We start from the raw sequence: 15,155 nt of genomic DNA on the forward strand, positions 1-15,155 counted from the left end.
AGATAAGATGTAAACATTTGAAATTTGTTTTTACTGGGCAAGTATGAAGGTCCAGAGTTAGCATTCAGTGCTTATCTGTTAAAGTTTTCAATGGTTAAGCCATCTCCCAGTGTGTAACCTATGTGAACCCAGACTTCTGTAATCAGAGGCCATTTTCTACCCAGAAAGTGAGCCATCTGATGCCTGACTCCACTGCTGAACAAAAAGCAGAGCTGATCCTGAAGTCTGGTCCTGGCCCGATTATTTGTACTTTCTTTATGGTGCCAAAAGGGTTTTGGTTATTTTTGCTTATACTGAGTATTCCCGAAGATGAGGGGCCCTGGGCGGCAGGCATCTGGACTGGGTCCCAGATTTAGAGAAGGTCTGCACTTCGGGAGACCTCTGTTCCCGCTGTCCCTCCGGACTGGAAGAGCAGGTTTACCCCCGCCCAGCCCACCTTCTCTGGATTCTTCTAACTGGCTCTCCTCTTCAGAGAGGAAAACGCGGCTCAGCGGGCTCTGCCTGTGGCCTCCCCGCAGAGGGCCCAGCATCTGAATTCCGGGTAACACAGCAGGAAGTGGATAATGGTGAGGCCAAAGCTTAGTTCACTCATTGCGTGTTTACTTAAAATCCCACAGAACAGAACAGAACAGCAAATAGTCACATGAAATACAATGGCACGCAGGGGTCAGTAGTGTGGTGAGTGAAGGGGCTGGGAACAGATCCTGAATACGCGCCAGGATCTGGCGGCCGCTCCTGCCATCCTTGCTGGGCCCCGCGCCCTTGGGCCCGCAGCCCTCGGGCTCCCCAACTCAGGGTCGAGTTTACATGACAGCGGCCTCTGGGAGACACTGGTCGCTTCTCGTCGGAGCATCCCCATGTGGCTCCTGGACAGGATGCTCTCGGTGTCGGATGCCTGCATGAATGAACAGAGACAGAAGGATGCTTCCACGCGGGCGCGTGCAGCTGCAAGCTGGACAGAGCCGGTCCGCCCGCCCAGCTGTCTGGCAGCCCCGGGGTAGCGGGTGATGGGCAGCAAGCAGGCCCCGGCCCGCCCCGGCCCCGCGGGGCCTTCTGGGAAGCGTAGTCCGCGCGTGCGCCGGCCGGAAGCGGGACCACCCTCCCGGGATGCGCGGCGCGGGGGCGGGCTCGGCCAGGCGCGGGGCGGGCCCCGGCGCGCCCACTCCGCCGCTCCCCCGCGGCCGGCGCTCGCGGCCCCGCCTCCTGTCGCGCGCAGCCGAGCCGCCACGGCCGACGGTGGCTGCCTCAGCCTGTGGCCGCCGGAAGCTGGGCCGGCCGCGGGGCGGCCGCGCGGCTGAGTGCTAGGATGGCGCGCCAGGTAAGGCGAGCCGGGGCGGGCGCGCGGGCCGGTGGACGCGGCGGCGGGTCTGCTGTGCGCAGCGCGGCCCGGGGCGGCGGGGCGGGGAAGAGCCGGGACCCAGCCAGGCCAGCCCGGTGCTGAGGACTTCGTGCGCTGAAGTCCAGGTCCAACTCCGACCCCTACTCTCTTCCGGGACCCACGGACCCGAATCCCAGCCTCCTGGGGAAACTCGTTCTTTGGACTTAAGCATCGTCCTCCCTTTCTGCGTGTTTCCTTTTTGCTACAAGTTATCCTGAGAGTGGTGGGCATGGAGGCCTAGGGGGAACTACTAAATCCTGGCAAGATCCTGGCTCCAGGGAGTGGGGAGGTGGAAGTGGAGAAATAGAAGATAAAACAGATTCCAAGTTTTATGTCGGTAAGATGCATAGTGGTATATCCAAGAGGTGGAGGGAGCCCCTGGGCACCTTTGAGACTGAGTTTGTGGGCAGTGAAAATGCCAGTGGGGAGTTGCAGGGTTTCCTGGACAGGAGCTGGCAATGCAATTGTGGTGGCCTCTGAACTTTGGCCACCTTTAGGCAACTATGTTGGGATAGTGGTGGGGACCGTGTGTGGCCAGGTAGAGCAGGTACTGTGCCAGGATCTTGGCATGGCAAGTGCCTAACAAGCATCTTGGGAGAAGGAAGAAGCCAGGAAGCCAGATGGTACAGGCTAGGGCAGTCTCCTTTGTAGCTCTGGCTGACAGGGCAGTCCAAGGACACCCTTGCTCAGATATGCTCACAAACCCCATCCTAGGGCCTCCTCGTACAGTAGTTTTCTGTTCTGCAAAGTCAGGGGGTTAGAGCACTGGTTTTTCAGATCTAATGTGCAGGGAAGTATGCATTCTCATGCTATGTGACTTCTTGGAGAAGGTGGCCTGTATTGGCCTTGGGGAATGCAAGGTCACAGTGAATACAGGGCCTGTAGTCTTCATGTCCAGTGTGACTCCCAGGAGCCCAGGACCTTGTGAGCACAGTGAGGGCAGTGTGGTACAGGGTCTGATCTGCTAGTCTGAGTCACACTGGGAGAATGGGTCTAGACTAGCAAGGACTGTGAGAGGTGGACAAATCCTCAGGACACTGAAGCTGCAGTTTTGCATGGGGCTAGTCATGCAGTAGAAGGGATGTTTTAAGAGAGAGCTACAGTAGGCCTGGATCAGCCCCAAAAGCTTTGCTGTGTTGGTTGGGGGAGGAGAGCAAGGTTGAACACAAAGAGGACAGTGGCTTTCCTTCTCTGAAGATGAGTGTTTGCACACTTACTTGTACACACACGTGCACGCACACTGCTCACTCTTCTTAAACTCAGAACCCTGAGAAGCCTTTGACAGGAGCACTTACCCAGGCCACAGTCAGTTCCCATTCGCACTTTATACCTCCATCACCCAGGAGTCCATCTTGAAGCTGAGGTGGGGGACCTCTGGAAAGCATTGCTCACAGATGTCTAAAAAAGCCAGATATATATATTTAGCCTGGCGATAAAGAGTTCCTGGGAGGTTAGGAGTAGTGTGTGGAAGAGCCAGAGGTGGCAGGCTGTGCCCTGCAGGTGGATATTAGCAGGCAGATCTGGCTGCAGATCAGTCAGCATTTATTTTAGGCATTTTTCTTATATCAATTGATTTTTGTCTCCATATCATCCCTATGAGGTAGGATGTTGTGATCCCAGTGTTATAGATGAGTTTGTTAAGGCTCAAATGGATTTAGTAGTTTGGCTAAAATCCCATAACTAATCTGAATGTTGTTCATTGCAACCCTAGGTTATGGTTCCCAGGAGAATCAACTTTGAGTTATCAACTCAACTGTGAGTTATCAAACTCACAGAAGACAGATAAATCAGGATGCTGTGATTTAAGGGTGTCTCCCAAATTTCATGTGTTGGAAACTTAATTCCTAAAGTCAAATGCCATTTGAGAGGTGCAAATTTGGGGAGGTGATTGGGTCTGAGGGCTCTGTCCCTGTGAATGAATTACTCTATTCATGGATTAGTGGTTATCAGGGAGCGGCCTTGTATGAAAGAGAGAGTGCCAGCCCCCTCACCATATTATGCCCTGCATTAGGTTATGATGCAGCAAGAAGCCCTCAGCAGATGCCCTCAAGTATGGAGTTTCCAGCCTCTAGAACTGTAAAAAATAAATGTCTTTTCTTTGCAAATCGCTGTCTCAGGTATTCTATTACGGAAACAGAAATGGACTAAGACACAGATTAAGCCAATTGCTTCAGTGAAAAATAGAACTGACAATCAAACTGGAAATAAGTGGTGGCCAATTAAGTCTTCGGCCACCTGTCTTGTTTGTTTTGTGCTGCTATACCAGAACACCTGACAGGGCAATTTATAAAGAACAAAGATTTACTTCACAGTTTTGGGAGATCACAAGTCTAAGATCAAGGGTTCGGGATCTGGCTCTTGTGGAAGGGGGAAGGGCAAGAGAGAAAGAGCAAGGGGCTGAACCCAGCCTTTTACCAGGAAACAATCCCAAGGTCATTAACCCGCTCCCACAACAGTGGCATCAGTCTGTTCTTGGCCTGATGACGTCATAAAGTTTCCACCTCTCAACACTCGAGTTAGAGGTGAGGTGTCCAACACTTGGACTCGGGGGTCACACTCACACCATAGCACCACCTGCAGTGGAATCTGCACGGGAAGCCTGGTCCTGACACAGAGCTGCTTGGGGAGCATGCAGGTCTGCTCCAGTGCAGAGCTGGAATGGCTGAAGTGTCCACTGCCATTCAGGAAGAGCTCTGCAATGCAGGCAGAGCATGCCTGCTGCCTGGTCAAGGCACGTGAGACAGTGCCACTCTGTTGGCACACCCTCTCTTCAGGCAGCATGCATTGCTGTTGACCCGTCTCCACCTATTTTGTGCTCCTCCAGTCCCCCAAAAGGTCCACATACAACACCTGTACACTCCTGGCACTGTTGAGCGACATGTTGCTGTGCCACTGCTCTGGGTATTCCTTCAGGTGGTTAAATGTTCCCACTTGCTTTAACTTCAGCAGTGAGACAGTTGGACTGCAAATAGGGGCTTCCAGCCTTCTTGACTCTGTGACTCCTCTTTTTAACTTCCCCAGTCCCCACATGGTGGTATTCTCAGTGCATTAGGTTGTAGTTTTTTCACATATTTTAAATTAAATCCATATTACTTTTAAAGGACATGCATGCTGGCCATCACAGCATCTGTACCTTTAAACTTAGTAATCAAGGAATACAGATAAAATGTTCCTGCTCAGTCCATAGGTGGCATTTATGTCCATTTGGACCCTAGGCCTATTGTGACAAGTCTGAAGCTCCCAGCAGCCTTCATTAGTTGGATACTGACTTGCTTTGATGACCTTTTGGCCCTGTCCCACTCTGCAATCCCCCATGGTTCCCAAGCCCTGGCTGGGTAGGTCTCTAGGAGGAAGAGGGAGAGCAAAGGCCCAGCAGATGGAGGGGAGGACTGAGGAGTGATGGGCCCAACACAGTGGGGCATGAGGTGGCCAAGCATAATGGAGCCCTGTGCTGGGGTCCCCAGGAGCATCCAGGGCCCAGGAATCCCTAGGAGGACAAGCAGGTCGACAGGCTCACACCTGATTCATTACAGTGGGAGGACACAGCAGGCTCAGCAGTAGCAGAGGCACCGGAGTGAGGTCAGTGGAAACGGGCTGATGGTTTCCCAGGGGCCTCCTCCAGATGTACCTGACACCGGATGCACTTCATTCTTCCTGCATGGCATTGTGACAAGCCGTGCGATAAGTTGTGCATCTAGGCAGTCACTAGAGAGACTGTCTAGCTGGGTTTGTGGATGGTGCCCACAGCACCAGGGGATGTGACTGCATGATGCTAGCTGTCAGCTGTCAGGGTGACAGGCAGGGGAGTACAGTGAGTGAGTGACAAGGCTGCCAGTTAGTAGCAGTGACGGTTTTTAAAATCACTGAGTAGATGAAACAAGACAGAAGCTGTTTTCTTTGCTTTACAAGTGTCTTCATTTTCTTTATAATTTCTTTCTTACAAATCATAATTCACCTTCATTTCTGAACCAGAAGGACACTTCTCAGAACTTACATTTTGCTTAATTTATACAAAGTTCATTTTTGCCTTAACTTTAAATTCTTTCCTGTCCATTTTCTGGGTGTCATGGTTGTTTTAAAATCTACTGAATGACAAATTTTAAAGAAACTAAGAAGGGTTGCTTTTACCTTAAAAAGCCACAGGGTAGCCGAAGATGAGCGTGGAAGGTGTAGAAATCGGATGAGTACTGGGTGTGTAAGAACTCCATTTCCAGAGCTGTCCAGGGTTCTGGGGTTTCTTCTGGGTACTTCTTTAAGAAAGGCACAGTGTCTAATAGACTCCCATCCCCAAGGAAGAGAGGGTGAAACAGAGGCCTGGGGTAGGGAGCATGGCGAGGTGAGGACAGCTGGACTACAGCCTGGAGTGTCACTGGACAGGGGTCCAAGGAGGTCTCTCCAAGGGGACAGTGGGATCTTAACTTAGCCCCAGCAGGTTCTTTTCTATGCTGCTAAAAATAACAGGACTGTCAGAAGCCAGGCACAGGGAGAGATGTGGATGCCTCTCACCTGAGACTGTGGCTTGCCCTGGGTTGAGCTCTCTGAGTCAGGATTTTCCTGGGAAGAGAAGTGCAGATTCCCAGGCAAGCTTCCTCGAAAATCAAATCCCATGCCAATCATTTGATATATGGGTTCAGAATGATTCTTCTTGGTTAAGCATTCTAGCCATAAATCAGTTGTGGGCTCATCGTGTGGGTCTTTGAATCTAGTGATGTTTAAATTGATGATGTTTTTGTTCTGGTTGACCTGATGCAAACATGCGCTGGAGGTTTTGTTTACCTGACTAAAGAGACAGTTTGACTGGTTTTGCTCGGACACCTGGGCCCCTGTCTAGTAAGGGTCTCTTTATCTGTCTCCTGGAGAGTCTACCTATGCAGAAGGGCTTCGTGGGCATCACCTCATAGAGCTCAGTGCCTGTGTACTGCAGGGTCCCCATGGGGATGCGCTGTTGAACGTCAGTCCTCAAAGGGCAAGTGGGACCTGGAAAGTGAGGCAGGCTGTGCCTGGCAGAGCTGGGAGCTGGACTCAGCCTGGCAGCAGAGGGTCTGTGGAAGAGCTGTGGCCATAAGATGGGAGTCTGAAGTCAGAGGGGTCACAGGCTACTAGAGTGGCCTAGGGAGGGGGTCAAACTTTGTTTGATTCCTGAGTGTTGTAGCATCCCTGCTTAAAAAAAAAAAAAAAAAAATACTTTTTTTTTCTTAATTATATAGATGTGCATCCCTATCCCTAATAAAAAATCCTGAAATCTAAAATGCTACCAAATCCAAAACTTTTGAGCATCATGCTACATGTGGAGAATCCCACACCTGAGCTCGTGTACCAGGTCACAGTCAAAAGGCAGGCACATTAAAAAATACCTTCAGGCCATGTGTATAAAATACGTAGGAAACATAAATGAATTTCAGGTTTAGACTTGGATCCTGTCCCAAGTCTATCTCATTATGTAGAAGCAAATATTCCCAAACTGGAAATCCAAAAGACTTCTAGTCCCACAGGTTTGAGATAAGGGATCCTCACCCTTGATAACTAATTGTTTTTATTAGTCGACTCTTTTTTATTTTAATCCTCAGCAGTAGGATCTCAGGCCTTCACATTCTCAGGGAGGTGTGCTTATTAACTCAGAGAATCTCACAAGGTGAAGTCCAGGCTGGCCAGAGTTCTCATCCCAGGGTTGACTTTTGTGGGGCCTAGGGACTGGGCGACATGAGACTGTTGTAGTTTCCTGGGCTGCTGTGATGGAGCCACAGACCCAGGTCTTAAAGCAACAGAGCTTCATTCCTTCTGAGTCTGGAAGCCTGGAACTGAGATATCCATAGCTGCACTCCCCCTGCAGGTTTGAGAGCAGGCTCTTTCCTTGCCTCCCAGATCCTAGGGACCCAGCTGACTGCCAGCACCGTCTCTAATTCTTGTTGCTTCTGGTATCAGGTCCCACCCACCCACCGCTCCCCCTCCATCCCCATGTTCACCCAGAGACATGTGCAGGGCACTGAGCTGAGGGGGCAGCTGGGCTGGCCCTGCTGGCAAGGACTGCCAACATTCCCCAACCACCCGCAGGTGCCCATCAGCTTCATGGACTTGGCCGTGCGGTTCTCCGAGGAGGAGTGGAGGCTGCTGGAGGAGCGGCAGCGGGAGTTCTACCGAGACGTGATGCGGGAGAACTACGAGACGCTGGTCTCCGTGGGTATGCCTCCACTGGCCTCCCTGGGGTGCAGGCGGCGAGTGCCAACTGAGAATGGAAGCGGAGAGGCTGGAGTCCAGGAGGCCCCAGGACTGCAGGACCCCAGGCCCCACCAGGCCTTAGTCTTCTCATCTATGAAAGGAACAGTTTTAGGGGCCTCCTGAAAGCTGGGTGCTGGGCCGGGCCTCCCTTCTGTTCCCGCTGGGTACCGTTTGGTGAGGTCTGCAGTGACTGCCAGGTTCTGCTGCTCTGTTCTTTGAGTGTGGGTGGCCCCACCAACATGCACAGAGATACTTGCACAGATGTGTGGGGTGCCTGGGCCACAACTCGATTCTGTGACGGAGAGACCATTCTGTTTCCAGGGTGACTGTCCTTGCTTTTCTCCCCAGGGACAGATGAGCTGCTTCCCCTTTCTGCTTTTCTGTCACCTACGGAGCCTGGAGCAGCTATGGGAGGAGGGAGTCGAGGTGATGAGGGGCAGGAGCCTCCTGTAAAGGGAAGCCCCCAGGGTAAGTCCTCTGGGCAGACTCTGGGCTCCCCCTCTTACTCATGGTCCTCAGGTGACACTGTGACCTCAACATGCTTAATTTAGCCCTCCCTACTGCAGCCCTCCCTGGCTTTGACCTGTCACTGCTCTGGACTAGGAGCATGTTACATATTGTCCCTTCCACCGAGCAGTGCCAGAAGAACCTGGGCTCACCCTGGAGAGCACACCCACCTCAGGCCTGCTCCTGCCCCCAGCGGAATCCTTATCCCTCTGATGTAGACTTGCTCCACAGGGCCCAGATTGGGCAAGGCCGGGAGTTTAGGGGATTCCAGGAAAGGCCGAGGGCTAGCTGGTGGGGACAGCCCTGCTTAACATTCCCTTAAGAAAGAGACAGGTGTAGGAGACCCCTGTGGCCCTGTACACACTGCTCCTACTCGATCCTGGCTGTTCCTTAGGCACATGTCTTGATCTGAGCCCACGGGACATCAGGCTCTCCTGGCTGCTCCTCCTGTGGTCGGGAGGGCTGCCTGAGGGACAGGTGCTGAGCAGACGGGGGCGCGGGGCTCACTGTGGCCCTCCACAGGAAGACAGCCTCGGCACAGCCTGCACCTCACCGCCCTGGTGCAGTTGGTGAAGGGGATCCCAGAGTTCTTGTTCCGGGAAGTCAAGGGCACTGAGGACAGCCCTGAGAGCAGGGGGACCAGCCTGGACGGGGAAAGAGCGAGCCCTGAGGGTAAGTCAGCCAGCCAGGCCGGTCTCTGTGGCACTCACAGCTCCTCCACAAGGTGAAGTCCAAGTCCACACCCTGGGCCCAGTGTGCCGCCCAGCTCCTCTCCACTCCTACAGGGAGGCAGTCGCCAGTGGCTCCTGATGCCCTGGCTGTGTGCCTGGCCTCTGAGCTCCTGGGTGCGGTGAGCGCAGAGTAGCTTGGGCTTCTCACGTTGGCCCCAACCTGTGCCTTGGGCCCTGCGTGGTAGGTGAGCTGTGTTTATTGATGTCCTGCAGATGAGGGAGGGAGGGAGGCTGAGCCTTCTGAGTGGCCAGTGAGGCCCAGGTCACTTCCCAGTCAGTGCTCTTTCCACCGCCCCAGGCATCTGTCCTCCCCCTGGTCTCTGCTCACACACCTCAGGCCCCTCCTCCCCACTCAGCTGGTGACAGATGAGAATGGAGTGAGCAGAGGCTGGAGGAGTGCGGCCTCGTCAGTGCGTGACCAGGGCTGTAATGTGGGGGTCAGCTTAGTGACAGCAGTGCCTAGGTCCCTAGTGTCCTGGCCATTGTTAGTGGAGCATGGCAAGGAAGGACCCCGGTGGTGACAGTGGCAGGAGCACCTTGGCATTAGTGTCTTCTCCCCCTCAACAGTGACCATGGAAGAGCAGTCTTGCCCTCCCCCAGGTCTGCTCAGCTGCCTTCCGGACAGCCCTGTGAGCCAGCCCAGCCTGGCCACTACACCGACCAGCAGTTCGTCCTCCAGTGGCCCGCCTGGAGATGGGGGGCCCGGAAGGCCCCTCCTCATCAGTGAGTCTAATCCAGCAACGATGGGGACCATCAGCACTTCAAGGTCCTCAACCCTGGAGTCAGGGAGCTTGAACCCTCACCCTCTTTGTTTTCTCTGGGACTCAGTCTCCTCTGCTGCTGAGTGGGGGCGAAGGTCCCAGAGAGCAGGGCAGCACACTTTGCTTCTGGTCAGGAGACCAAATGGGAGGGGCACAATGCCTGGTCCCCAGGAGGCCTCTCATCCAACCCTTATTGCTGAGGACCATGTGCATGTACACAGGCAGTTTCTGCCACAGGGCCCAGCAGGTAACTCACCTGTGTGCACCTCTTCTGACTCTTAGACCATCTCATATCAAAGCCTAACCTCAGAGAAGGCCTAGAATTTCTCTGGGGTCTCATTGTACCTTTAAAAATTCTTGCAAATATCTTTTTATTAGAATATTTTGAAGTAATATGGAATAAGATTGGCATTCCCAGGGCTGGGGTTGAGGCTCAGTAGTAAAGCATTCGCCTAGCATGTGCAGGGTCCTGGGTTTGATCCTCAGCACCACATAGAAATAAATAAAATAAAAGAAAGAAAGAAAGAAAATAAAGGTATGGTGTCCAACTACAACTAAAAAATAAATATAAAAAAAAAAAGATTGGCATTCCCCAAAACACAGCCTGCTTAGCCTCTGATTTCAGGTGTCATCCACCCACATGCCCCAACATTCTATGTGCCCTGATTTGAAAAGCACAAGCGTGAGATTGGGGTCGGTGTGTTGAAGCTGCAGACATTACTTGCTGAGCCGTGTTCAGAGGCTGAGGTCGGGAGGAAGTGTCCAGGCGTGTTCAGAGTGAACTGTCTTGGTATTTACAGTTGAACAGGTCCTCCAAAGCTTCTGGGACTTGACTGCCCCCAGGGAGTTGAGGAACTAGAGGGGTCTCTCCTCATGGGGACTGGATCTGGGTGATCCCAAAGTGGAGCCCAGGCTAGAAAGGCCTTCCTTGTCTTCTGCAACAGAAACTGTGGACAAACCATGGCCAACAGGAAGGGGAGGCCCAGGAACGCCTGCTGAGGAGCTGAGCCCTCCCACCTGCAGCTCTGGCCAGAGGAAGAGCCACCAAACCCAGGAGAGAGGGACCCCAGGGACTGGTGAGAATCTGGCTTTCCTGGGGATGAGATCAGGCCTGCCCTGGAGCTGAGTGGGCTACAGGGGAATAGTCAGTTTAGTCTTGTAGCAGCCTCAGTGGGCAGGCCTCGTCTGTTCACATGGGTGATTCTCAGCTGCCCAGAGATCCCGTGACTGTAGAAGGTCTTATGTTGCCCTGTCAGGACTACAGTGACCTCGGTGACCTTGTCTGTGTGCAGGAATCTCTCCTGGGAATAGCCCCTTGCAAGGCCTCATCAACTGCCTGAAAGAAATCCTTGTGCCTGGGCCCCAGAATGCTGAGGCAGCACCAAACTTACTACCTGCTGTCCCTCTCCTGGGTGCATCAAGGTTGACCACGGTGAAGCCTGGGCCAGCAAGCCCACCCTGGCCAGGTGAGTCCTTGGGCATCTGATGCCCTCAGGCCAAGGGCTCCAAAGTGCCTGGAAAGCCATTCTGTAGCTATTTCTCTGTTCCACACTGTCTCCCTTGAGGATCATTACTAACCTGGCTGCTCCTGTATTCCCAATGTCATGTGACTGAAGCCAGGTGTGTGTGTGTGTGTGTGTGTGTGTGTGTGTGTGTGTGTGGTGCTGGGGATTAGAACCCAAGACCTTGTGCACGAAAGGCAAGCATTCTACCAACTGAGCCATGTCCCCAGCCCCAGGTGACTCTTAAAGAAGCATTAGGATAGAAAAAGAAAACTCAGAAGCGCGCCTGCTGCCCTGGTTGCTCTTTGTTCTTCACTTTTCCTAACCTGGGCCTCAGGAGAAGAGCCACAGCGCTCAAGTGTTACTTCCTGTTGACACTTGGGGAGGTGCTCAGAGTGGCCCCGGTCTGGACAGCAGAGGGGCAGGAGCTCCGGTCTGCAGTGACACTTTATTATGTTTTTTATTTTTTCTCTTTAAATACTGCCTGCATGTAATGTTAATTTTTTGTTAAGTTTTCTTTTTCTTTTTTAATTTTTTGTTTCTTTTTAGTTATACATGACAATAGAATCTGTTTTAAAGGCTGCTGCAGCTTTGGTCCTTGGTTCACTCCACGGGGTCCAGGCAGGGTTAACTCCAGCAGTGTACCTCTTACACGCACTGTGTGTGTCACAGCCCCTTCAAAGTAGGCTGCGCTTGGGACCAGGGCACTGTCCAGTGCCCCGCCTCCTTCACTCTGCCTCGGAGTGCCTCTCCGTTCTCACCCATCCTGTTCTGGGAGGGATGGTTGATAGGCATTTGTAAGTCGGGCACCAAAATGACAGTGACTTAAACAAGACTAAATGAGGCATGGGAAGACCTGACTCACGTCTGCAGATTTCTGGCCCTGTGTCCTCACTGCACACTGGATGGTTCCTCTCTGGTGCGAGGACTGGACTCTGGGCTCTGGTGGACATGTGTGCCTTTTTCCTTAGTGAAGACTGAGTCACCTTCGGGGGATCCTCCTCTCCAGGGTCTGCTGAACTGTCTGAAGGAGATCCCAGAGGCCCAGGACAGGTGTCCCAACCCCTCAGGAGCAGGGGACCTGCTCCTACAAGAGGATCCAGGGACCTTGAATAAGAATTCCGAAGGTAAAGGCCACCTGCTGAGCTGGGGAGGGAAGGGGCTGCCACAAGCAGGGCAGTGGGTGACCTTCCGCAACAAAGCACACAGGCCTTAGTCAGAGGGCCTGATACTGAGCACCATCACTCTGCAAATGGAGCAAGGCACAGAGGAGGTGCCTAATCAGTTCTTGATCATTTCCCAGACTGGCTTTCATAGAACGAAGTAAAAGTTTGGAAGGAAGGAAGGGGTGGTGGGGCGGGAAACCAAAACATAGAAGCTGGAGTTGTAGCCCAGTAGACTCTCAAGCCATAATTGTGATTTGGGGTTCCTGGCAATAGGTGGTGTGACTGGGATTTGGGCTAGCCTCAGATTGTCTGGTCTGGTAGTAGGACTGGGGCTTGGGGTACCCATCAGGTGTGTTTAGACTGGGTGGTTTGTCTGGCCAAGGAGAAAGATCTGATTTGGTGCTAACTGGGCAGAGCTGACTTAATCCTTCTTTAGACAGCTTCAGAGCAACCAAAAGGGACTTTGATGGAAGTAGGAATGTGACTTGGGTCTGTGCTGGTGATTGAGAAGTGACTGTACCCAGGCACAGTGACTGCTGTGGATGCAGAGGGGCCGTAGAAGCCCTACCTCACCTCACAAAACCTGGGGTGAGTCCAGTCCTGAAACCTGGGCTGCCTGGTGACCTCCTTCACACAGGGTCCAGACACCTCCAGACCCCTCCTTCCTGCCCTGGTACTGAAGCTGGCAGCTCATTCACTGTGGTCAAGGTAGAGGACAGCTGGTCCCAGAGCCACTTGGAGCCTGTATCCTGCCAGCTTGGTAGGCAGGGCCATGGCCTCTCTGCTACCAGAGACACCAAAGGGATCGGAACACACTGCTGGGGCCCCACAGCTCAAGGTAAGGCCTGGGATTGTCTTACCTTGTCTCCGTGGGACTGTGCTCAGAGAAGCTCCCAAAGCCCAGGAAACCTGCATGTCCCTCGGGCAGGGAACTTGTCCCTGGGCTTCCTTCCAAACAGTTACCTCAGTCCATGTCCTCAACCCAGGCCTTGCCCCGGCAGCCCTCTGGCTCAGTAAGGACCTTCATTGTGCCCTGAGGTCCTGCCTGAGGAAGATGGCCCCTGCAGGCAGGTGGTTTTCCCTATCTGTCCTCAAGGCTAGGGACACCTTCATTCCCTCCAGAGAAGCAGAGAGAGGATCGAAGTACCCTCCAGGAGGGTCTGCTGCCGGGCAGGTCCCAGAGTCTGGTGTAAGACTCATCAGCCCTGTAAGAGGCAGGCCAGGGGCAGCCAGCCAGGGACCAAGCCAGGGCCCGACAGGCAGGGCAAGGACCTGTGAGAGACGATGACAGTGTTCTCTCCTTTCCCAGCCAGCAGGGCCTCAAGCTCACCACTGGCAGCTCTGGAGGCCTGTCTGAAAGGCATTCCCCCAGGTGGGTCATCACCACTCCGGACACTGGCCACCTCTGTGTCCCAGCGGTCAGAGCTGCAGTCTCAAGGATCACACAGTGAAGGTAGACTGTGTAGTGGGCCTGGGGTAGCCTGTCACCATGCACACGGTGGAGAGAGACACCGAGGCCACTGTTAGCTTGTCCTCTCCAGCTTCCTGAAGCATGTGCCTTCTTCCCACTGCCCTCTTTCGGGCCTGGCCCCAGGCAGCTCTCCAGCTTCGGTAGCAGCAGTTACAAGTCTTCTTGCCCTCTTCTTGGAGAACTTTCTTTTAGTTTTAGGAGGTGAAATGTGGGGCTTGGGGATTTGTATCTGTGCCATGGGAAACCCTGGAGAGAGATACCTCAAGGCAGGGTCTCCTGGTGCCATCTACTCCATGGCCCAGGGGCCTCTTCTCCAGCAGGCTCTGCTGTGACCTGAAAAATGCTGTTTCCCGCAGAGGCCACCAAGGAGCCACCTCTGCCTCTGGGCCTGCAGGGCTATGTGAGAGAGAGTCTGGCTCAACCCTCAGGCTCCCGAGGCACCCCCACCAGCTTTTCCTCAGCCTGCAGCACCGATGGGGACCTGGAATTTGGGAGTCCTGGGGGGAGCCAGGGACAACGGCCTGGAAAAGGTGAGCTACCAACCCTCTGGGACAAGATGTCGTTCAAGGCCCTGCCCATCAAGGTCTCTGGCCCAGTCAGGTCATCAGCCCCGTGCCAGGGCAGAGATGGGGACATTGAGGCAGGAATGGACTTGTCTTGGACAGGGTGGGAGCAGGGGTCCATTTTGGTGACTTGGTCCGGAAAGACAGGTAGTATGTTCAGTTTTCCTATTGAGTTAACTCTGCATTGTCCCCGCCACAAAGATATGCGAGGCTGGCCTCCAGCTTAGGGGAAGGCATAGTGTGCTTTGAATAAACCAGCTTCAGAGGTGTGCTTGGGGGCCTGTGCCTCCCTGGGTCTCTCTGGGAGACTCATTCCTGGGGACTTGGGGACATTGGGGTCTTCCAGTGCTTCTGAGCATCCCTTTAGCCTCTTCCCCACCTGAATAATCCAAGTACTCTTGGCCTGGCCATGTCCCATGGGTGCACACCGGGTACCTGCTTGTATCTGTGTCCTGGCTCCATCTCTAGTTAGTAGAAAGGCCTAGAACTACAGCCTGGACTCTGGCTGGGCCATGCAGGCCTTCTTCTCAGTGCCTGAGTCCCCTGGAGGAACCCCTTGGGTGTGGGGTTTTTTGCCTGAAACGCAGCTGACTTGGCTTAATTTTTAGTTACTAATGGGTAATAAAATCAAATGTTTTTGTTCAAAAGCTACAGAAAGTTACATGGGAAAAGTAAAGTCTCTCTCTTTCCCCGCCCCACAGTCCCCATTGTGCCTCCCACAACCACCACTGAATCTGACCACCCTCCAGAGACACTTGCCAGTTTCTGTCTCCTCATGTGGACAGTGGCATTCCAGGAAGGTCCCCACCTTGCTTTTCATCTAAACATCTGCCATTGGCATGTTTCTGCATTCTGTCCCA

The 15,155-nt window shown here is 53.5% G+C and overlaps 1 protein-coding gene across 5 annotated transcripts in view; it reads left to right on the forward strand.

Annotated features, from left to right (window-relative positions):
* Positions 1-1,117: 1,117 nt before the first annotated feature.
* The window catches only part of KRBA1 (KRAB-A domain containing 1), a 40,674-nt gene continuing 26,636 nt past the window's right edge, over positions 1,118-15,155 (forward strand). For 4 of the 5 annotated variants that reach the window (XM_081282968.1, XM_081282969.1, XM_081282966.1 and 1 more), the window contains exons 1-11: positions 1,119-1,318; positions 7,430-7,556; positions 7,943-8,062; positions 8,624-8,773; positions 9,400-9,555; positions 10,538-10,669; positions 10,886-11,059; positions 12,067-12,222; positions 12,899-13,099; positions 13,571-13,714; positions 14,089-14,262. In XM_081282968.1, coding sequence (XP_081139094.1) covers positions 1,307-1,318; positions 7,430-7,556; positions 7,943-8,062; positions 8,624-8,773; positions 9,400-9,555; positions 10,538-10,669; positions 10,886-11,059; positions 12,067-12,222; positions 12,899-13,099; positions 13,571-13,714; positions 14,089-14,262 — 1,546 coding nt within the window. In that variant the 5' untranslated portion in view covers positions 1,119-1,306. Of the gene's footprint in view, positions 1,319-7,429; positions 7,557-7,942; positions 8,063-8,623; positions 8,774-9,399; positions 9,556-10,537; positions 10,670-10,885; positions 11,060-12,066; positions 12,223-12,898; positions 13,100-13,570; positions 13,715-14,088; positions 14,263-15,155 lie in introns of all 5 variants that reach the window. The other variant, XM_081282967.1, reaches the window with a different exon arrangement.

This window comes from Spermophilus citellus (assembly GCF_964194105.1).
Source record: "Spermophilus citellus genome assembly, chromosome: 3".
Classification (NCBI taxonomy): Eukaryota; Metazoa; Chordata; class Mammalia; order Rodentia; family Sciuridae; genus Spermophilus; species Spermophilus citellus.